General features: G+C 37.8%; 1 protein-coding gene across 1 annotated transcript in view; it reads left to right on the plus strand.

The window, feature by feature from the left end:
* The window catches only part of LOC121388617 (short transient receptor potential channel 4-associated protein-like), a 45,989-nt gene extending 21,857 nt beyond the window's left edge, over window positions 1-24,132 (plus strand). The window contains exons 15-24 of the mRNA XM_041520028.1: window positions 832-887; window positions 1,805-1,850; window positions 2,443-2,526; window positions 6,481-6,571; window positions 10,115-10,255; window positions 11,536-11,647; window positions 18,756-18,865; window positions 19,477-19,625; window positions 20,770-20,836; window positions 21,503-24,132. Of these exons, the coding sequence (XP_041375962.1) occupies window positions 832-887; window positions 1,805-1,850; window positions 2,443-2,526; window positions 6,481-6,571; window positions 10,115-10,255; window positions 11,536-11,647; window positions 18,756-18,865; window positions 19,477-19,625; window positions 20,770-20,836; window positions 21,503-21,625 (979 nt within the window). The 3' untranslated portion in view covers window positions 21,626-24,132. The remainder of the gene's footprint in view (window positions 1-831; window positions 888-1,804; window positions 1,851-2,442; window positions 2,527-6,480; window positions 6,572-10,114; window positions 10,256-11,535; window positions 11,648-18,755; window positions 18,866-19,476; window positions 19,626-20,769; window positions 20,837-21,502) is intronic.
* Window positions 24,133-24,501: the final 369 nt, after the last annotated feature.

Consider the following 24,501-nt stretch of genomic DNA (forward strand, 5'->3'; position numbering starts at 1 on the left):
TGAATAAACAAAAAGACAGAAGTGACAGAAAGTAAAAATCAGCAGTTAAACCAATTAAATCTGCAGTTGAGGACAAAATTGACCAAATTGAGTGGAAACAGAAGACAGAATGACCGTTCTGATCATGTGACAAATTTGGCACCAAATAATTGGTTTTTCAGTAGGAGATTGCAGAATCAATAAAAAATTAAATGTTTTCATTGCTCAAATAAAATATAACATTTATTGTGTGTATCAAACACAAATGTATACAGGTATGGGACAAAATAGAGGCTGTTAAAAATACTGTTAAATTATGTTACAGTAACTGGTGTAAGCTACTGAAGTTTTTCGTCAATTGCTTTTCCGTACACACAATGCGGTTCGTTTCCTTTGATGTCCAGTGTGCAGACTAATCGGTTAATTTTGTGTGGGGAAAAAGTGTGCATTTGGAAATAGCGGAGATAAGTGCTGTAAAATATAGTATGGTGCAGAAAAGTAAAGAGGGGTGCAGAAAAATAAAGGATGGCGGCAGAACGTGAAAGGAGGGCAGCAAGATGCAATAGCGAGGCGGGCCGCCTCGCTTAAATGGAGCACCGAGAACACTGAAAAATGTAGTGGGTTTCCTCTCTAAGACTACATGTATGTTAGAGAATTACCAAATGTTTGACATCCAATAGCTTATGATTAATAAATCAATGTGCTTTAGGGGTGTCATTAAACAAAACAATAACTTTAACTTTTTACTATTGTCGAATGTTAAAATGTAGAAATATATTGTGTGATGCTATTAGTACAAAATATTAAATGTATTGTGATGTTATGTTGTAATCAATGTTTTAACTGTTTCAGTTACAAGCACTTACTATTGTCTAAGAATGAACTCAATGAAGTGAAGAGAATAAATGGTGAGTGTTAACACTGATAACAAGTTTAATAGGAACATACCCTAAAATAACAATTTGGTATATATCTTTTTAACTTGCCCAGAACAGACGTGCTTACTGTAAAGTTGATGTAAGTGCATGTTAGATGATTGAATTGATAGTAGGGAAAAGCCACTAATATAGCCTTATTCTATTGGTAGGGCTTCTAAAAGTGATAATTTGAGAAAATGTGATTAAATATAGTTACAAGTATTTTGTAGTTTGTTATGGCTTGGTTATAAAGCATTGTGTTTTGGGAAGGCACAGATAAATGTATGAATTTTGTAGCTTGGGCAGGTATGATTAAATATTAAGTATTGTATTTTGCACTTTGAGAAGGTACAATTGAATAACAAGTATTGCATATTGTAGTTTTAAAAGGTACAGTTGTATTTGGGAAAGCTATGATTTTAGTTGGGGGTTTTATGTTTATTTTGGGGGGAATGAAGGGGAGAGGTGAAGCTACAATTGTAGTTTGGAAAGCTGTAATTGTAGTTTGGGAAGGTACAATTGTAATTTGGAAGCTACGTGTGCTGTTTTTACGATTAACGGGATTATCCTGAATTTGATGCATTGTAAAATGTTTGCGACTAATAAAATCTTATAACGACTAAAATTACTTATTAAATATATTTTTGTGTTCAGAATATCAATGTGTATATTCAATGTGTTTCTGATCGTCTTAACATTTGTAAGTAGCCCAAACTAATTTCTTAAATATGAAAAAATATATATTAGGAAATAAAATGAAATTTGATCTGGTACAAATACTGGGAAATCAAAAACACATTCAATATATAGCCACTAATATTGTAAGCAAAAAAAAATGAGTAATTATACATCTAAACAATTGCAGCAAACTCAAAATAGCCCCTTCAAGAATTAGTTTTTGTTTTCAGCCAAAGCTGGATCTCTGTCATTAGCTTCACTGGAAAATGTCAACAAGTAAGTAGGAAATATGTTTGTTTAATTTGTTTAAGGTATAATTTGCTGGATAATTAAATCTAGTTGTCTATGGAAAGTAGTTTCTAGTATATATTTTATGTTCAAGTAATTAATAAGATATGACAAAGATTGGAAAAATGTTCAGTAGTTTTGATGGGTTGTCGCAAAGAATTGGATGAAGATTGGGACAGAATCTTACTCAGTCGGTAGAGCACTCGCCAGAGGTGCTTGGGTTGTAGGATCAAACCTCATTGGTGCATCCATTCTGTGATTGTTTATTTTCCCGTTCTGACCAGTGTCCCATGACTGGTATATGAAAGACTGGTGTATGCTGACCTATCTGTGGGAAAGTGCATATAAAAATACCTTTGCTACTAATGGGAAAATGTAGCAGGTTTTCTCTGAAGACTTAGAATGATCAATTGTTTGACATCCAATAGCTAATGATTAATTAATTGATGTGCTTTACTGATATTGTTAATAAAAGAAAGCGAAAAGACAACTTTAGATAAAGATTGTCGTTATGTTTTCAGGGCTTTGATGTGTCGTGGTAGTAAAGGACTGTTGACAAAGATTGTCGTTATGTTTTCAGGGCTTTGATGTGTCGTGGTAGTAAAGGACTGTTGACAAAGATTGTTGAGGTTATGAAGAAAGAGCCAACGACGTCAACATTCAGGTATGTAAAATTAACAATACATACATGTTAACAAATAGCTCTGTAATTTCCAGGTTTGCAAAATAACATGTGTACCGTATTTGACTACAAATAAGCCATGGGGGCTATTGTGAGCTTTGCATGGGGTGGGCTTATTCCCAGACAAGAGGCCAGTTTTGTTAAAAAAAAACTAAAATAAAAAAACAAATAATAGTAATAATTAAATTAACCAGGAAGAAAACAAAACCACACCTATTAATTAGTGTTCCATTTGTTAATAAATAATAATTAATAATAATAGTGATTTCCCTGGAAATTTGGCACGGCATGGTGGGCCAAACACTTTTGAGGCATTTTCAACATTTTCGGGGCACTTGTTTTTCGTTAAAAATAAACAGAAATTAATTGAATTAAAAATTAATGTAATTTATGTGCTTGCTTTAATAAATCAATGGCAAAATGTATAAAAGCATACTTTATTAATTAATAATACCTTTTTGGCTGTTTTATAAATGCAGTTTGAGAATGAATTACTGAAAAAGGCTTGTTTAATCTCGGGGCAGCATGGCACTGATTAAGGCAAGATGGCACTAGACTATTGAGGCATGATGTCGCACCATGCTAAAACAAGCTAGGGAAAACACTAAATAATAATAAATCACTTACCAGTGCTGTTTATTTACATAAAAATGTAATGGTGAGAAGACTTACAACAGCAATTAACAAGAAACTGGCATTCATGTATACATGTGTTTCCAGACAGCTTACACTCTCTTCAGCTATCTATAGTTGTCAAGCATTTCATTTCATTTCACTTCAACTTAATTTCATGCTTATATCCTGTAAAGATTCAAGCATGCTGTCCTGGACACACACCTTGGGTATCTCAGGACAGTGGGTTAGTGGTTTGTGATGCAGTCCCTAATCTAGAATTGAAAAAGTAGAAGTGATGTCTTCCTTCACAGAAGAAAGGGGAGAAGTTTGATAAAAATAGGTGAAATGAACATTTATCGGTACTTTTCGTGACGTTTTGCCAGTTTCTGCATTCAATAAAAAATTTTCCTAATTTTACACTCTGTTCTAATCATACTATTTCCATATAAAATACTACTTACAGTAATAAAATTTAAACAAAAGACTACTGCTAATAACTTGATGACTTGAGATGACTTTCGGTGAAAAAATCGTTCCTTTTGCTGGCAAGATTGGGGCCTGAAGAGGGTGTAGTGGTCTTACACCTACCCATTGAGTCATTAAAACTCACTCTGGATGGGAGCCAGTACTAGGCTGCAAACCCAGTACCTACCAGCCTTATTTATGTTTGATGGCTTAACCACGACACCACCGACGCTGGTTGTCAAGCTAGGTCATTGCAACTGTTCATAGCCAATCAGAATAAGATATTTGCCTGATTAGCATTGATAGTGGCCTCTGTGGTTTCATAAATAGACATTGGTTTTAGTTCAGGCTTGAATAGATCAAAGAAACATGAAATTGAAAACAATGTTATACCCCATTAGGTTGCTAAATCTCACTGGTAGTTATAAGATGGTGTTACATTTGTGTTTAACTGTTTGTTAAGTGTTCGTACATGAGGTATGACTTTTTAAATGAACTTTGAGCAAACATGTAACTTTGTTTTATTTACTGTGATAAGATGACTAGGTGAGGTGTGAGCTTATGTATAGGGAAATGTCCGAGTAACTCTCTATACCTGAAAAGTAATGGAGACGAGGCTCGCTAGGGCCGATACCCATTATTTTTCAGGAATGGAGAGTTATTAGGATATTGCCGTACTTAAAATACATCAATAAAAATATTAGCAAATATGTAGGCTAAGTATAGATTTTAATGTTATTGTTTCTGGAGGGGTAATAAACTAGTGGAGGTTTTTTTTTTATCCATTACTGAAAAGTAATGGACAGATTTTCAATGGCTTAACAGTACAGGTGTATTTTAATTACAATTAATTAAAGGCCTAATTTTTTAAATGCTGTCAAAAAAGGATAGGGGCTTATTTAAAGACATGGGCTAATTTCCAGTCAAATACAGTAATAGGTGTGAAATATTACTACATGATAATGGTGGTCATTTCATTCTGCATGTCATATTACAGAAGAATTGTGGGGGCATAATTCAGTTTTGCGGTGTTGACAGATCTGAAAAATACTAAATAGAGGTGTAACAATTTGACAATGCAGTATCGTATTGTGGTACAAGGTCCACGATACAGTGCATCGATTTAGGACAGGGGTATCTTGATACAAAATGTAAGAAACATATATGAAAAAGATATGTGAATATGTTCAGCTGCAGGAATTTGGTAGCACCATGTACAATATAACCATGTGACACCATGTACAATATAATTTGAAATCTTTGATTGGATAATTTGTGCAAACAACTTAAATGTCCCAACTGTGGAAGAGATATTAACCTTTAGACTACTGGATTAATTTTTAACAAAAAACATGTTGAGTGGGGACAAGTTTATAATTTTTGCTGACATATATTCACTTTAATGTTTTATAAAGACATGAAATAAAGTTTGTATTTGAATCGGTAAGTATTATTTCCGTGGGTTTTTCTAATTTTTATGATATTTTAGATCAGTTAATGTTGATTTAAATTAAGCCAAAAATCGGGTATTTGTGGCCAGCTGTCCAGTATTTATGGCCATTATTCCCAATAACAGTGGTTTTCGGACAGATTTTTTTTAAAAACAAACTACAATTCATATCCCAATATTTGGTGATTTTTCGTTGTTGGTAAAACGATCAAATTTATTATCAAATTTGCTGTTACAATCACCTATTGATCCGTGAAAATGACTGACATGCCGCCATTGTTGTCAAGCGAAAATACTTGCCAAAAAACATTGAAAAACCAAAATCTAAAGACGCAGGAAACTGAGTTGTCTTCTATTTTCTGTTAATCAAGTGTTTGTGGTGAGTGTCTTGGGGAAATATGACTTGGGGAATGCTCTGTATATATCTCGCCTGCAGTAATCAGAAAGTTAAAAAATTGTTATGTGAACCACTGGTTATACTTGTTGGTCAGTCATTGAGTTCTATTATGTAAACATAAGCAGCAAGTTTTTGTATCTCTGTATAGCCTGTAGTAAGTAATGTTATAGATGAGAAAGTCTTTTGTAATGTCACATAGAAAAAAATGCTTTAAAAATTTGAAAGAAACTTGACACAGCCTAGCAGTAAAAACAAAATTGAGAAGAAAGATTAATTGCTCCCCTAAACTGGATTATGTGGAGTCATTTAAAGTGACATACCCTAGTTTTTAAACACTACAGCATATTTGTTACTATTATAACTGAAATCATACTTTACTTAGATTTTATTGTTTATATTATCAATTTCCGTACATTCGAAGTGTTTTTGGTCATCCTGGTGTTTTTAACATCACAAAATACCTTTCTCATATTTTTATAAACGCACGTGCGTCTGAGAAGTAACAGTTATGGAGTCGAGTTTTAGTCTATTTTAGAGCATATTTCACCATTTCAAAGTCGGATTCATGTTTCATTGAAATGTAACTTTATCCAAATGTGTTGCAGGTTTGCAGATTAACTAAACTTAGTGTTAATTTTCACAGGTTGAAACTAGGGTATGTCCCTTTAACATGTTACTATTTTTTTGCATGTGTAATTTGGCAGGGTGGGACATAGTCCTGTGGAAAAGTGCTCGCCTGATGCATGGTCGGTTTAGGATCGATCCACATTGGTGGGCCCATTAGGCTATTTCTCATTTCATCCAGTGCACTACACTGGTGTATCAAATGACCATGGTATGTGCTATCATGTCTGGGATGGAACATGTAAAAATCCCTTGCTTCTAATGGAAAAATGCAGCGGATTTCCTAGCTAAGACTATTTCAAAATTACCAAATGTTTGACATCCAATTTATTTCTTCTTGTGGTTGTGTTAAACAAAAAGAACTTTTAACTTTTTATTGGAACAGGTTCTGGCTGGCCAGAGCTGTGGAGAGTTATCTCCGTGGTGATACATCCTACTGTGATCAAGTGTTCCTCATGAGACGAGGTTTATTACAGGTGAGCTCTTATAGGTGATTCTTTTAACACTGACAGGCTTTATTGTAGAAATTTCTTTTATCTATGACATAAACCACTTAGTACAAACTATAGGTTTTAAAATTTGTGCTAAAGAAGAAAAAAAATTCTATTTCTAATTTACATTCATAAGAATTAAAATCAAATACAATATTTGTGATTCTTACACACCAGTTAGTAAGAACATCATTCATTATTTTTGTTAACACATACACTAACATTAAAATTTTAAAGACATACTACTGGGTGCTGCTAGGTGATGGCCAGGACACCAATGCCATACCATCCAATGAAAAACAAAACCTGGTCGAATCGATCACTCTGTGACGTACGAGATAACCTGAAATTCACTGGTATATCTGTGAAAGTTAAAGGCATATTGTCACAGACCACTGACCTATTTAATGGTCTAACAAAGTATTACCGGAACAAAAATAATTTGATTTGTCCATAAATGTACTTTATTCAACCATCTTCATTGTTCGAGATTAACGGTATCCCGATATCCCGGGGATACCAGAATTTAATTTTGGATACCAGACTTCAAGAACCCAGTATCCCACCGGGATACCATATAATACTAAATTCTCAGGTGGGATACCAGATTTTGAAATGTTAGTATCCAACTGGGATACTGCCCCAAAATTTTAATCTCGAACACTGATCTTCATAACCACCATACTCCATTTATTAATGACATTTTGTAAAAGTAATTGAATTATGGCAATGGTCCATAATTCAAAAACTAAAATTGCCGAGAGGCATGACATGGATTTCACTCCATCATGGTTCAGTTAACCTTTAGACTACTGGATTAATTTTTAACAAAAAGCTCGTTGAGTGGGTACAAGTTTATAATTTTTACTCACATATATTCACTTAAATGTTTCATAAATACATGAAATAAAGTTCATATATGAATCGGTAAGTATTATTTTCGTGTCTTTTTTTGTAATTTTTATTATTTTAGATCGGCTAATGGTGATTAAAATTAGGCAAAAAATCGAAAAAGTTGCGTTTACTTACGGGCATTTGTGGCCAGCTGTCCAGTATTTATGTCCATTATTCCCGATAACAGTGGTTTTTTGACCAGATTTTTTTTTTAAACCCGAACTACGATTCATATTGCAATATTTGGTAATTTTCGTTGTTGGTAAAACGATCAAATTTATTATCAAATTAGCTGTTACAATCAGCTATCGATCCCTGAAAATTACCGCGACGTGCCGCCATTGTTGTCAAGCGAAAATACTTGCCGAAAACCACTTTTTGAACTCAAAATTTCAAGGTATTTTCAATTGAAAAAATCAAAACAAAAACCACCATTTTGAAAAAAAATCTTTTTTCTTTAATTATATTTCCGTTTCCGGTGAGTGTCGTGTGCAAAACGGCGGGAAATATGAATTGGGGAATGCACTGTATACAGTGTACAGTATATCGACTGACGTGACGTCGGGCGAGATATCTCGCCTGCAGTAGTCAGAAGGTTAAGGTGATGCGATAGCTAGATTTGGTTTCCAACAATTAATGTATTTTTTATTTATTATCCATTTTTAGATAAAATAAGGTCCTTAAATCCATGACAGTATGCCTTTAACTATAAGCATAAGGGCCGTAAATAGGTTTTCATTGGAAAAGGCATTTAAATTAGTTTTTTTCCAAATATGTAAGAAATAGAATACAACATTCGTGTCCTTTAGATACCATTTATCTTACAACTCATTGTTTAAAAATGTATCCAACTTGTTTTCGCTCATTAGATACGTTTTAAAACAACTTATAAGATAAATTGTATCTAATGGCTACTCATGTAGTATTCTCTATATATTACATTACAAAATGTTAAAGTATGTAAAGAATGCAAAAAGTTATAACAAATATACATAGTGCTCTACTGATATAATGATCAGTTACAAAGATCCATAATTGATTGTTAGGAAAAATATTAACAAATTTTTACCTACAGTATAGCGATGGAACTATTATAAATATTCTATGGTTTGTTTTCATGTACACGATAAGAAAACATACTGAATAAGTATTACGGGTAAAATTAGCGAACATGACAATAGGTGCATAGTTGTAATAATTCAAATCCTTAAGTTCATATAATTTAAATTTGTAATCAAAAGTTGATTGGTTGGTCCAAACTGATTGTAACAATTGATGATAAAATTACAACAGATTACCAATACAAATTATAAGCAGATCAGCTTATACCAAAATTATCATACACAAGACAATATAGGTTGGTAATTGTATAAGTTTTTTTGTAACATTAAATACATTTGTTGTGAAGCATTTATTAAAGGAAGGGACAATTAAGGCATTTGGCCTGGTGTGCATATTCAACGATATATAATGCACATTATTGCTTAATATCAACAAGTATAATCGTATAGTTAATCAATAAAACGGTTAAATGTGACAGCTATATATATATATCGGGCGCAGCAATTTTGTACCATATCAGTGAGTACGCCCTCTGGCGAGCTGGTGGTTACGTAATACTTAACGCGTAACGTCAGGAATGAGCCTTAGAACTTAGAGAAACACAATCTACCTGGTTTTTGCGGGATGATAAATAGTCATACATTGCTATGTTCTGTAATAATACACAACCCAGTAAGCCAGCAATAAGTATATCCAGCACTATATATAATTTTTTTCAATACAAAATAAAATACCATTGTCAAAGTGGCTACACAACAAGTCGAAATAATTAACAGTGTTTTGTCCATTCATTAACCTAAGTACTGAAATGATACACGGGGTGTTTTCTTAGTTAATAGTCTATGCTGTTAGTTGCTTCTACCTGTGATTCTTGATTGGCAGGTGTGTATTTGATTGGTAACCAGACGAGCCAATAACAAAAATACATACCGGTATTGTGGAATATTACCTGTCGCCCCTAAAATGGTAATGGACATGGTTTTTTACTGTAAATAGTTCTGTAAAACTATTGATTAAGTAGAAGTTTCCATCTAAAACCACAGAACTGACCAATTACGTAGTCCCAAAGAAAAGAAAATTATCACTTGGGTATCGTGGGTTGTCGTTTTTGCTCCAACGTAACATATCAATAGGCCTAATAGTGTACATTTTTCCTTTGGATTATTTAACAGAAAAATACTATAACTCCATTTTGTTCCGTTAATGCTACTTGAAATATATTTAGTTAAATAGTTTATTATATTATTACGTCATTTATGCTGTTTTACAAGTCAGGTTGATCAAAGAGAAGCGCCTTGTCGAAAATTACTGCTTTTGTTTACACTGTACATACAGGAGATGGTCAGGAGCTGACATCACTTCGCCCCAAGCTATCCCACCGGACATCATAAAAACTAAACAAAATGGCTGCCCCCAGTTAGCAAGAAATAATCAAGTTTTTTTTATTAACTCTAAAATTACGCGTTTTTCATTTGCTAAAGTGTTAGTATCTGTTGGTGGTCCGGGTATGCATCTTTCCAACACATAAGGCTCTTGTTTGAGTTGACCCTACCTTTAAATTGTGATTTTCAGCATGTTGCATCAAACATTGTTGAGCATGAGATTAGACATAAGGAGATCTTGCAGAGCAGTTTCGACCTACTCGGAGAAATGGTCAAGTTCAACATAGAAGCCTTCAAGACGTTTGATGAAATACTCGTTTCTCAGGACAAGGTAAGTTGTTTGTTGGGAAGGCATTTCTTGGCAACAAAAAAGCTGTTTCTGAGAAAATAGAAAGCTGTTTGATTAAATTGGACGCCTATAATGATGCTGGGTGCAGTGAAGTGTGTAATTGTAAACATGAAAAGTGGGCAGTGTTGATGGTGATAGGAGGTGCTGAAATTGACACTGCTGTCAGCTAATAAACATTCTGTATTCAAAGATTTCTCATGAAACCATCGTTTCTCAAGGCACGGTAAATCGTAGATTAATAAAATCTCCTATAGGTAGTACTAAATTAAGTAACTTCTGGCTTGGTCAAAATGCAAAGTGCACCCAACTTTTGATAGGAAGTGAACACCACAAGTCATGTGAATGTGTTAGTTGTAAAAAAAAAAAAAAAAAAAAAAAAAAAAAAAAAAAAAAAAAAAAAAATTCATCTGGGCAAAAAAATGTATGCAATTTTATTTCATCTTGTACCATTGTGCTTGACATGTATGGGGTACTGTATATAAAAAAAAATCTCTAATTTTGTGCGGAATTAGGGTAGTCTGAAATGAGCAGCTTCACCCCCAATTTTTACTGATTACTTTAAGGGTGAGGGGTGGTAGTATTTTTTATCCGTGGTGTTTCTGTCGATTGATACACTGCAGGTAGGAGTTTTAGCCACATATGTTACTATTGTCTATTGGATTGATTTGGTAGTATACACCCTTTAATACAGTGATAGCTGTTTAAGGGACCAGATCTCGCCATTTAATGGGATCTATTCAGGGCTCTGTTACTCCCCTGAAACTAATTCAAGGAGAGTAAATTTTAGCTCCTTAGCATGTGAATTTAATTTTTTTTTTTTTTTTTTTAAAGATTAAATATTGATGCTCGATATGGTAATAAGTTAAATGGCTCTCCACAATCAGTTGGGGGACTAGTTGATCACACCTATCGATTGTTTCATGACAATGTCTGAGAGATCAGTTGACAAAATCTGTTGTAATATAAAGATAGCTTTTTAAATAATAAATAGAAAGACTTTAATGTGAACAGAACTTTGATTATCGTGTTAACATCTAGGAATGGATGTAAACCCTTCGGTTTGGTTTCTGTCCTTTGTAAATGATTTTTAATATCACCTTATCATCAATAATGTCATAAACAAAATTGTATTTTAAAATGCAAGGACAGTTCGATACCAAATTTCTTGATGGCATTAAAAGATGTTGAAACCCTAAAAGCTTGACTTTCCCTGTACCCTGACTTGAGATTCTTGTTAGTAATTGGTATATTTTTAATTTCAGCTTGACAAGTTTGTGTTGACAGTGAACAGAAATCTGGTTGATTCCAACATGTTTATTCGAAGTTTGATTCTTTCTCTGGAACATTTCATTGCTGAGGATAAATGTGAACCTGGTAAGCCACGTTTCTTCCTTTCGTTCATCTAAAAACTAATGTCCTATTAAAAAATTTTTGCATTCTCTTCAGTTTCTGAAAGATGGTCCATTACAGCATTTTGAATTTCAGGCTCCATGCTTATAAAACAGTCTAGACTCAGACTAATGTGGACCGTACTAAAAGCTTGTCATTGAAGTCGGGGACATTTCGAAGAACGGGACCAGATAGCAATACATTTGAAATGATTTTTGTCCATAGAATATATTAACTATATATACTCACAGTCCTGTCATTTGACCTGTCTTGGGACCTGGTTTGGCATGTTTCACATTATTGAGGGGTATTGAATAATAGTCTGCCGATGACTGGAAAACCTGGAAAGCTATGATGTTCAATTAAAAGTTATAGAAAGTCATGGAAAATCATAATATTGCTTCAGCCCCTGATTCCACCCTGGAAAAAAAGACACCCAGAGATAAATGTTTTATAAAACGTATAATTCTTAAATCAGTAAATCTGATCATTGTCTAGAAGCTCAGTCCTGAACTGATTCCGGTTAAAATTAGTCAATTGACTGGTATTTGTCTCCCTGCTATTACAGCATTACGTTGCAGGCATAAATGCATACAGTTGATTAGTCTTACGAATGGTATTGTAATGTTTTTACGGCATTATTTTGTATGCGTAATGCCTACAACTAAGAAACAGTTAACTGTTCTTTACCGCTTAAAGCCCAAAACACACCAAAGCTGTGCCTGGGTCTGGGGTGGCAACTATGGTACCAGTCGAAAATGAAATGAGCACTTTATCTAAAATGACAAAGCACAACACGTCTGTGCTGGCATGAACTACAGATTTGGCAACAGACAACATAGAACATGCACTATATTTCTTTTCACATTACCTGTCCTCAAACAAGGGCACCTCTCTCTCCTCCTCCTCCTCTCCCCCCATCCCCCACGCAAGTTGTCTGGTCCGAACATCCCAACAGCCAATGGGATGGCCTAAATTCTTCTACTGCATACTGCTCTCTAGTTCCGGTCACATGACTGTAACTTCCTTCTTTTTCTCTTCGCTAAAGGGTCTGGACGTCCTTTTGCTTGGCTCTGTTTTGGAGTCAACATTTTTATAAGACCTTTGGTTTTGTATTCGTGTTTGGGTGAAATGTTTTTCACCTTCATTTTCGTTAGCTTTCGTTTGTCTTTTCGCGTATTTCGCTTGACTTTCCAAATGTTTATTTACATGAAATGTTGTTTGTTGACCGGCTTTGTGTTTGTGTCATGGTTGGTTTTTTCTTTCTCTTTCAGATTGAAAAATTGTTATCATGTCTGATGTTAATGTTCAGCGACTTGTACGAGCGTGTTTACGCTGTAAGAAGGTTACTGCCGGCGGCGACCCACACAACTTATGTCCGGGTTGTGTTCCGTGTGCCCTTACTTCAAGATGCGACCTTGTTCGGGGTTATCAGTTGTCGAGTTCGCGACTTACCTGAAGGTGTCAGCGAGGGCCAAGAAGGTGGAATCTTCGCCTTCCATAGCAGACACCGTGGCTGAAGTGTTACGCTCCATTTTGCCGTCCATGCTTCCAGAAACAATGGCGTCGATGGTGACCGTACCCAAACCGGCGGTTTTGGTGTCAGGTCCGGTTCCAGTCCCTTCTTGAGGGGGTGCGGCTTCTTCAGCTCCACCGATACCTAAGACTTCGGATGACAGGCATGCGGTCTCTACGCAGCCCTCTAAGAAGCCGGCTCATTCAGATAGAAAGATGCTCCACGGATTCCAAGGCTCAGCGATCTTTGACAGGGAAGTCCTCTTCGGCACATCGGAGCCGGGACCGTAGCCGCTCCACACGACCTGTACGGGTTCCACAGATTGTCAGCGCCGACCTTCAGTTGATGTGGCTTCCAAGGCCTCCGAGGGATCTAGACGGGACCGTCCACGGTCCGGTTTAACCGGTGGCTTCCATTACGGTAGATCGATTGGCCTGTGTTCGAGTTCTACGAGACTTTGATGATGAAGCGCCTGCGGCATCTGTCATTGAAGAGCCCGACTCTACGGACCATATGACTATGAGGGATTGCTTGGCGGCTGTCTACGACATGTTGCCGTCCTTGACACATCCACCGACGCCGTCCAAGAAGGGACCGACACCGATGATAGCGACTTATGTCCCTCCGGAGGATGTGGTCATCCGTTCCTTGGTATCCACACGGGACCGCCCACTGTCCGGTTCTCCGGTATCTCCATCCATATGACCATGACCAGAGCGACTGGCCTGTTCACGGGTGCTATGTGACTTTTCTGATGATTATCGGTTCTTGCGGTGCTGGAAGATCTTGATGCGGCAGACCACCTACCACTGAGGGACTGTCTGGCTGTCATATCCGATATGCTACCGCCGCTGGCCCATCCACCGGTTTCAGCCAAGAAGGGTCCGGTTTCGATGATCGCCACGGAGGTTCCACCGGCAGATGTCAGCATTCGATCGTTGGCTGCCACAGCCCCCATCGGTTTACACGGCTACCAGTAACCGGCCTGTGCGGATCGTTTGTTCCAGCAAGCAGACGGAGCCCTGTAACGAATTGGTACAGCGTCCAGGGTTCCACCGGCTCCTGCTGGTCCGTGTACATCGTACCGTCCACACCGTCGGCAGCTGATCCGGCGTTCAGGGTTTACACCGGCTCCTGACCAAGGGTGCTTCAGAGGTTTCAGCTGTACCATTGTCGCTTGTTGCTCATTGCTCCGATGTGGCCATCCAGGATGTGGTATCCAGATCTAATACGTCTTGCCGATCCGCATCCTTTACCACTGCCAGACTGGGATCATCTGTTGTTGCATCCCACGTTAAGACTATACCATCCTCGTCCGCAGTTGTTCCAACGGCACACGTGGACTTTTATCCAAGAGTTTGAGGAAGAAAGGCTTTTCTTTGTAGTCCACGGCGGCCATTTTGAAAGCACACAGATCATCTACTACTGTGGCTTACAATGTCAGATGGCTTTTTCTTTCACCGATGGTGTCCGGCAAAAAACTCAAACCTCAGACGATCCAGATACCTCGTCTCGCTGATTTTTTGCTGTATCTGCGGACTGCTTTACGATTGAAGGGGTCTTACATCGCTGGGTACGTTTCGGTCATCGCTATTGTTCGTGGTGTCGCTACTGGAACGAAGTTATCGTGTATTCCTGAGATCCATAAGATGATCAAGGGGTTTCGCCTTGAGGATCAAGTACACCGGTTTCGGCCACCAAAATGGGACTTGAATCTGATGTTACGAGCATTATCGACCGCACCTTATGAGCTGATCGAATCCTCTTCCCTGCAGGACTTGACGCGGAAGATGGTGTTTTACTCGGTTTTGCCATGGTTGCCCGTGTCTCGGAACTCCATGCTCTTGATGTGGACTTGGTGCGTTTCACCGAGATCATCGTGCGGTCAACTTGGGTTACTCATGAACTTTGTTGCAAAGAATCAGTTACCAGACCAAGCACCTCGTTCGTATGTTGTGCAGGCCCTCTCCTCTATCGTTGGTCCAGCGGACGTTGAGGACTTGACGTTGTGCCCTGTCAGAGCCCTGCACCAGTACATCGAGAGGACCAGATCTTTTCGCCAACATCGCAAGAGACTTTTCCTCTCCTGTAACCAGAGTCGGTTAAGGGATATTACCAAGAACACGGTGGCCACCTGGATCCGGTCTTCTATCCTGACTGCCTATCAGAAAGAGGGTTTACCTGCTCCATCTGCTACTAATCTGCATGAACTCCGTGCCTTGGCTGCCACAATGTCCCTGCACTGCAACACACCCATTCAGCACATTATCTGGGCTACGGACTCCATCTTCGCCAACTATTATCTGAGGGTTATCTCCACAGAAGACGTTTAGGGGTTCCATCATCTGGGTCCGGTTGTTGCTGCACAGACTGTTAAATACAAGCCGTTCTCGTCGTCGTCGTTGATGTCTGTCGGATTCTGGGCTGCATCCAGAGATGTTCATTGAATCGACAGGATTGCTTAGACTTTAGTTCCTTGCACGGTTCACGCACTGGTGCTGGAACTTTTGTCTCGATAACATTTACCCTGCACTGCATGTGGTTATCTGTTGTCGATATTGAACTAGCAGTTCTTTGGTGTACTAGACAGAAAACACTCGGGGGGAACTTGTTCAGTTCAATGTTCTGACGGATGCACCTCATTAGGTTGTCGCTTGTTATTAAAAAAATAACACTTCAATACGTGAGGGGTTACCTAACACCTGCATCCCTGGTGGCTACGTCTTCTTACCCTGTCAGAAGCAGCATGTGATGTGGCTTCCGCCTCCTGGTCCATTTGTTCTGGGAGCCGTACCTGCCACTGCTGACGGATGCCACCATTCTGGTTGTTGTTACTAACATCACCTGCATTGGTCTGTGACGGCATCCCTAGGAGGAGGGCTTACCAGGGTTGGCCTCATTCTTCCACTAGTCAGCCTCTTTCCGGTTTGGGGAGTTGTCATAAGCATCTACGGATCTTGGCACCCACCACCATCTGTTGAATGCTGCCCTTGTTTGAGGACAGGTAATGTGAAAAGAAATGGGGGGGGGGGGGGGGGTGCCCTTGTTTGAGGACAGGTAATGTATCTATAAAAGAGAAAACACTCCCAAGTTTTCTCCATTTTCACATTGCCAGACTGGCAGCTGCAGCCTGTGATAGCCATATTTTATAGTAATCTAAGTAGGATGCTGATAATTATTGTTGGTGTTTATAGAAGAAACTACATGTATATCTAATGATATGAGTGCATTTAATATATATTGAAAACACATAAGAGTTCCAGATCCAGACGTCAAAATACATGTCATTGCCAGAGCGTTGGTGTGTTTTGGCCATAAACTGATTTTATCAGTGATATTACTATTTTAATACAAATATCCGCATGTACATGAAGTACAAGTTCATCACTAAAATTTAAACGAGAATCGTATCGTCACGTGAGAGCCAGAAGGACGTAAGTGCTTCAGAATTTGGTTTTAAAAAGCTGAGATAATGAAGAAAAACTTATTTTCTTCATCAGTATGTTAAAATGTCGAATTTGTTTTAATGACAATGAAACCTGAACACATTTACGATTTATTTGTGTAATTGCGATATTTATAGCTTATAGCTATTTTAGTTATTTGTCTAAAAAGACAACAAATTTCTTCTTCTGACACATTCAAGTAAGCAAATCATGTTTCACTGTCGTAAGTGTCAGTTACACCCTTTTGCCTTTGCAAATGATACAGACTTATGATTTTGTGATAGCTGTAAGTGGTAGACAATTATTCATTGTTGAATGTCTGTAGTGAGGACCCTTTGGAGATCAAAGTTTAGAAAGCGACCTTTCTTTGTGTCGACATTTGTTTTCTCTTACTTCTTGTTTACTCCTGTTGTGGTCATTGAATTTGGCTTCATTCAGAGTGTTATCACTTTCAGACATTTAGTGATATACGAGAACAAAATGAATATTTGTCTTTTTTAGGAACATGAAAGTCTAAGTTGAATTCAGTTCGAAATATACTCTTCAAAAAAAGTAACGCAAAGCCAGATTTTCATTGTATGTTTCTAAATCGTTTAATACATGAAAGAAACATGGCAGAAACTTGCAATTTGACACAGATAAACAACATTGACAGAGGCTCTTGTAACAGCCATCCAAGTTCCCAAGGTCCTGTTTGACGTTACGTACAGTCAGTAACGAGTGTGACCCCCATGAGAGTCCAGTACTGCCTGGCACCTCCTGCCCATCGAAGCAATCAGATGACGGATGACATCCTGCGGAATTGTAGCCCACTCGGCCTCCAAAGCGGCAGCCAGCTGTTGTAGTGTCTCAGGTTGGGGTTGTCGTCGTCGCAAACGTCTATCCAGTTCATCCCACAAATGCTCGATTGGGTTTAAATCTGGGGATTTGGAGGGCCATGGAAGAACATTGATGTTGTTGTTTGCTAGGAAGGCTGTGGTGATGCGCACTGTATGATTACGGGCATTGTCCTGCTGGAAAACAGTGTTGCCCTTGGCCATGTTGGGGACGACGTACGGGCGCAAGATCTCATCCACATAGCGCTGTGCTGTCAAGTTCCCCCTGATGTGCACCAAGTCTGTCCTGGCGTTGTAAGAGATGGCTGCCCACATCATCACACTTCCTCCACCAAATCTGTCCACTTCCTGTATGCAATTGCGTGCAAAACGTTCACCTCTTCGGCGGTAGACATGTGCCCTTCCATCCTGTCTGCGGAGCATGAATCACGATTTGTCGCTGAACCACACGTGTCTCCATCGTCTTTGAGGCCATACCATGTGTGCTTGAGGTAGCCGTGGTCGTCCTTTGGCGTAGGTGGCACAACCGGATGTAGCGATCCTGGGCAGGAGTGGTGACACGTGGTCTACCGGATCTGCGAAGGTCACGTGTTGATCCATGCGCCTGGTAGCGGATCCATAATCTTGAAATGGTGCTAGGATACACATTGAAAAGCCTCGCAACCTCTGATTGGGATTCACCTGGTTCCAATTGTCCGACAGCGTTGTTCCTCTGTGCTTCATTCAGTATTGGCATTGTGAAAGCTACGCTGACGGTTTTAAACTAAGTACAGCTAAGTCCTGAACCCTGCACTTGTATAGGGCTTCTTGTTCCTCTTGCACGTGCACACCATGCCGACCGTTCAAATTGCTGAATTGACCGCAGGTGCGGTTTTGCGATTGTTAACTTTTTCACACCTGTCTTCAAGGTCATCAAATTCCGAACAACTTTGCTGGTGAAAATACATTTGGTACGCTCCATTAAACAACATACTTAGCGTTCGGAACACAATGTTTCCACACATCCATATTTATTAGAAGAGTATACATTAGCATACAAATGTTGTTCCAAAGGTGTGCGTTTGGTGGATGTGCATTGCTGAACATACAACTTGTACATTTTGTTCACTGACAAAGCAGAAGACAGGTATAGAAAGACTGTACTTAGTACATAATTATCTGATTTTACAGTACATAATTATCTGATTTTACAGCATCATTTATTTTGTAATTTTTTTTTGGTTTAGAGTGCAGAGATGACAACTATTTATTGAAGTTTGTTTCTGATTTCATTGACATTCTTTTATTTGTTTCAGAGTATGCGAGGAAGGAAAGCAAGTTGTTGAAATATATTTCTGATTTTGACAGACAGCTAGAGTATCTATACAAACTGATCAACATCATCAACGTTCAAAATCTTACACAGGTCAGTCTGATGTTTGTTTTTGCGTGCCTCTATGCATGAATGCAAGTGTACAGCTGTGATATCACACAATTTGCTAAATAGCCATTTTACCTAATTATTTCTTACACATGCCCATTGGTGAGAACATTCGTTATTTTTAGTAACACGTACTGTTAACACATATACGTGTGATAATAGTGTAAAGTCATACAACTGGCTGCTCCTGGGTGATGACCGGGTTGCTACCGCCATACCACCCTATTGGGGGGGAAAAAGCAGTCAAAATTGATTACTCTGTGACATACAAGTTAACCTGAAACTGATTAAACTGCTGCATCAGTAATCTTCAAGCGCTAGGGCTGCAAAATTATTTTTGAAGATATGTAAGAAATAGTATACTACATTCATGTCTGTCGGATACTATTTATCTTACAATTCATTTAAAAACATATCCAACTTGGTTTCGCTCTTTGATGGCCACTCATGTAATATTTTCTCTAAGTAGAATGACTGATCTCAACTATACTGTTATGTTTACTTCTGGAGAACAATATCGGAATGAGTGTACTGGAATCATATTGATGCTTGCTTCTTCAGAGGAGTGTTGCTTTTCACATCATACCTTATTTCAGGAAAACGTGAGTTGTCTGAACACGACGCTGGTGTTCCTGATGTTTGCCAATCAGAAGAACCAACTAGCCAGATATCTGCGTGCGCTGCGGCACGAGAAGGACGACCTCCTCGATGTGCACGGTTCCAGTTCCATTATGCAAAACTTCAGGTATTAAAACACGATTCATGTGCTAAGCTTGAATTAAACCATCGGAGCAATATGAGTAAAATGTCATATAACATGGTTAACTTGTGCAAAAGACTAAAGGCATATGCAGATTTGTGCAAAAAGTTTGTATGAAAAATGGTAACCTGTGCAAATTTAGTTTAATTCATTACCGTGTTTGTTTCAGGTAAAATATAACATAATGGTTTAGGGGTTAAGTAAAACATGGGTAAAATGTCCAAACTTTGGTGAAGATTGCCAACTGTAAAAGAGATAAAATATGCCCAACGTGTAGATATATAACATGGATATCATTTGCAAGATTTAAGGTAAATCTAGCTAACTTGTGCAAAAGTCAGGAAAACCCTAAGCAGACTTATTGGAAAACATGGCTAACTTGTGCAAAGCTTAAGATAAAATCTCACAAAGGGAAAAACTCCTGTAACCTGTGTAAACTTTACATTATGAAAATAAAAGAAGATATATGTTGATATAGATATAATAATTAAAAATGTATTTTTTGTGGTCTAATAAGAGTATTCACATAGTGGTGAACACCAAGTGTGATGATTTTGACACTTACTATTAATGGACTAGTTTGTATTGGTTCATATGGTTCAACATAACCAAGTTAATAATAATCATACAAAACACATGTGTAGTAACAAGTGTAATGACGTAAATTTGGGAAGTGATGTCATAACATGAAGTTGCTTCTCAAGTCCTAGCTCAGACTGTGCATTTGAAATATGACGTCATTTCGTCGTCTCCTTGTAGTTGTGGCTGAAACATTTTGAGTTGGGTCCTGTTATTCATAAAGAAAACAACAATAATAATATGGATAATAAAGAAATTATTACTCGCGTGTGTGTTGTACGGATTTTACGAAACTCGTGTCAGGATTCATGTATTATCCTTGCTCTCGCTCTCGCTCGGCCAATAACAAAAATCATGACACTTGTTTCGTAAAATCAGTACAACACACAAGATCGTATAATAAGCTCTATATATGACTCAAGTTTACCTATGTGGGTCTTTATAAGTGGCTGCACCGATTTGTACACATTTTATAGCAGTAAATTTGTCTGCTTTAACTTATGATGCAATACCGAACTATTTATAAAAATTTTACCTTCTTATTTTGCAGAGATCTGTTGATATTTTGGCAGGATCACTATCTACATAAAGACAAAGATTGCAGTGCCTTGGAAAAGGTAAACAAAAAATGTCTCAGCATTCTAAACAAACACAAATTAAAACACATAGGTCATACTGTTGAAAAAAATTGCATTAATTTTATATTTTGAAACATGTTTACAAAATGCAAAAACAGATATTGGGAGATGCCATGTTCGATCACTCATTATTTGTAACCTTTTGGGCATCTAGTAGCAGTAGTGCACTGAATAGTGATTAATTTTGTTAGACAACAAATAGTCATAGTTTAAAATGTGCTCAGGTGTTAATTTTCCTTCATTCATGGTTCATTCATTCATTCAGGGGCGGGACGTAGCTGAGTGATACAGCGTTCGCTCGATGCATGGTCGGTGTGGGATCGATCCCCGTCAGTGGGCCCATTGGGCTATTTCTAGTCCCAGCCAGTGCACCACGACTGGTATATCAAAGGCCATGGTATGTACTATCCTGTCTGTGGGATGGTGCATATAAAAGATCCCTTGCTGCTAATCGGAAAGAGTAGCCCATGAAGTGGCGACAGCGGGTTTCCTCTCAATATCTGTGTGGTCCTTAGCCATATGTCGGACACCATAAAACCGTAAATAAAATGTGTCGAGTGCGTCGTTAAACAAAACATTTCTTTTTCTTTTTTCATTCATTCATCCATCCATTCATTGTAATGTTTCTTGTTTTGTTCTGTACAGAGTTCAAGAATCAGTTTTTCATACTGGAAGAAGACTGTTTCGATGCTTGTATCTGAAGACAAATCGCAGCCCACAGCTGTACTGCACTATGTTACTCCACTGTCAGCTGACAGAAACATTTGACGAGTCCACACAAAAATCGGTGTACTTTCACATAGGCAAAATCCACAGTTGTGTTTTTTCCATCATTTTCCATATCCTGGCTACAAGTGGGTTGAGAGTGTCTGGTTCTTTTTACCTATCTGAGGATTTTTCCACCAATGGGAAAAAACAAATGAATGATCAAAGTGTAGGTGAAAATAGCTTTCTGCCAATTTGCATAGGAGTGTCCAGAGTTCATGCATCTTCTGTGTGTCAAAATTGTATCAGTCGGTTGTTTTACCCATCCGAGAATATTCCATCAACAGAACACAAAATGACTTCAAAAAGTCTGTTAAAATACTGTGTTGCAGTTGTGACAAAAAAAAAACTAAACACAGAACTGACGAAGATTTTTGCATTTGTCTGCATCAGTGAATTGCAGTAAACTTACTTATTCAAGGACCAAGGCAGCCAGGTGGATTAGAAAGTGGCAAATATTTGTCAAAGAAATGGAGAAGATGGTAGCATTCATTCAGCACAAAATAAAAATCAACAAATGTCACCCACTGGCCCTGTGGATTGATTTGCCATTTTAAAATAATTTATATATTTTGCAGGCCTGTATCACAAGTCTTTCACATGTGCTAAACAAATGTTCTACCATAAACTCACAAAGTTGGGAGTTTTTTCCGTATTCAAAGGTTTAGTAGCCATTGGAGTTGACCATGTTGTGCGTTAAAGAGTTAATCGGATTACAAAAGATGTCACATTATATGCAGCCAGAGAGTTTTAATTGTGCTTTCTCCTAGGTACAGGGGTTGTGACCGTCCAGGTACAGGGTTACCTCTCATGATAGTGTTACGGGCTTCAGCTACAAGTTCAGGGTTGTCTCCCCTGTAAGCATTACAGCCAGAGAACATGTTGGCTTTGTCAGTGAATGGGTTAAGTGTGATTTCATTTTGTTATTTATCTGCAAGGAATGAAGTGCTTGCCAAACGAGTGTTTACATGACAAGTCTAATCGTGTTGCTCATTACAAGTGTACATTTGTGTAAATATCTGTGTATATTTGTCTTTTATTGTATGTTGAGTCTTTTACTGGTTGCAAATAGTTTCAAGAGCTGCATACAGAATTATTTAAAACAATAATGGACTACTGCTATTTATTATATGCTTGTCATCGATTCACCACACCACTCATTTGACCTTTCATATTTGCATACTCTTTCATATTTACATGCTGACGATCCAAAGTAAGCTCCTTTTCAATGACGTATGTTTTAGAAGACTTTTAAGTAACTTTTAATGAAAGAAGTTAACCATTTTAGTGATAGAATTTACACTATGAAAACAATAGATGGGGAGGGATGCATGTACCTGTGGAAAATTTTGAAGTAGATGTAGGAAAGGTAAACAAAACTGTCAAAGGAAAGGATAAAATTATTTTTTATTTAAAATGGTCCCGTAAGATATTTCTGTGAACAATGATAAATGAACGGTTAATTAGTTTCAATATTGAGAGCTTGCCACATTCAGTAATCCGGACATGTAATATTTGACACATACTTGTTAATTTCATCTTCTTTATACCTTTGTTTGGACGTGACAAAATGCATCTTGGACCTCTGTCAAGACGATTATATACTATGAGCTAATATATTTTCCACCAAGTTCACCCTAATTTGTTTTACATGGAGATTGTTAACTTAAACAATAACAATGTTTGTCTTGAACTATCATGGTGTATTGCAGGGTTTTCATTACGTTTTTTTTAAAGTAGAAGACTGTTAAGAAAAATGAAACAGCTATTTTAACCAAGTGCAGCAAAGTGCATACAAAGATAAGTGTCAGTAGAAGTGGCAACAGCCGCCAAAAATTGCTGCCTACTAATGAACAATGAATGATATATTACAAGTATTAAGAGTTTTTTCATTAACAGTGCAATTTACATTATTGATTTGTGTTATTGTATATCTATTCAGAGATGTCAATGACATACCTTTCATATCAGAATTGAGCCAAAGACCCATGTCCGGTGATTTATATGTGCTGAGGTCAGATGTTTCTCATTCACTTGTTTAAATACGTAAATTTAAAATTTAAAAATATCTTTGCATATTAATTTTTTATTTTTTTTTAAAGGATACAGAGTAATGTGATAGTAGTAGAAATAATGGGAATGGTAATATTAAATTTATGGATTAAGGTAGAATTGCTTCTTTTTTTATACTGAATTTTAATGTGCATATAAGGAAAATATGTCTGAAAATGATTTGTTTTGGATCTTGTTTCTACTAAACTTTCCTTACTGATAAATTATGTAAACCAAATATGTAACATGTTACTTTGGTATCTAGACAAATATTTGAAGATGTAATTTTGTGCAAAGACTGGTTGTGATAATGTTTGATGGCACTCTTGTTTAAAAATAAGCTTTATTTTGTGGGTTAAATTCATTACTTGCTAGAACCAAGTGTAGTGAGTGTGTTCTCATATTGTTCACTGTATTAGTCACAATCACAGGTGAGGGAGGGATCTAGCACAGGTGGGGGAGGGATCTGCCATGGGTGGGGGAGGGATCTAGCACAGGTGGGGAAGGGATCTAGCACAGGTGGGGGAGGGATCTAGGATCTAGCACAGGTGGGGGAGGGATCTAGAATCTAGCACAGATAGGGGAGGGATCTAGGACAGATAGGGGAGGGATCTAGCACAGGTGGGGATGGATCTAGCACACAGATAGGGGAGGGATCTAGCACACAGATAGGGGAGGGATCTAGCACAGATGGGGGAGGGATCTAGCACAGGTGGGGGAGGGATCTAGCACAGGTGGGGGATGGATCTAGGATCTAGAACAGATAGGGGAAGGATCTAGCACAGGTGGGGGATGGATCTAGCACAGGTGGGGGATGTATCTAGCAC

The sequence above is a fragment of the Gigantopelta aegis genome, chromosome 14, assembly GCF_016097555.1.
Source record: "Gigantopelta aegis isolate Gae_Host chromosome 14, Gae_host_genome, whole genome shotgun sequence".
NCBI lineage: Eukaryota > Metazoa > Mollusca > Gastropoda > Neomphalida > Peltospiridae > Gigantopelta > Gigantopelta aegis.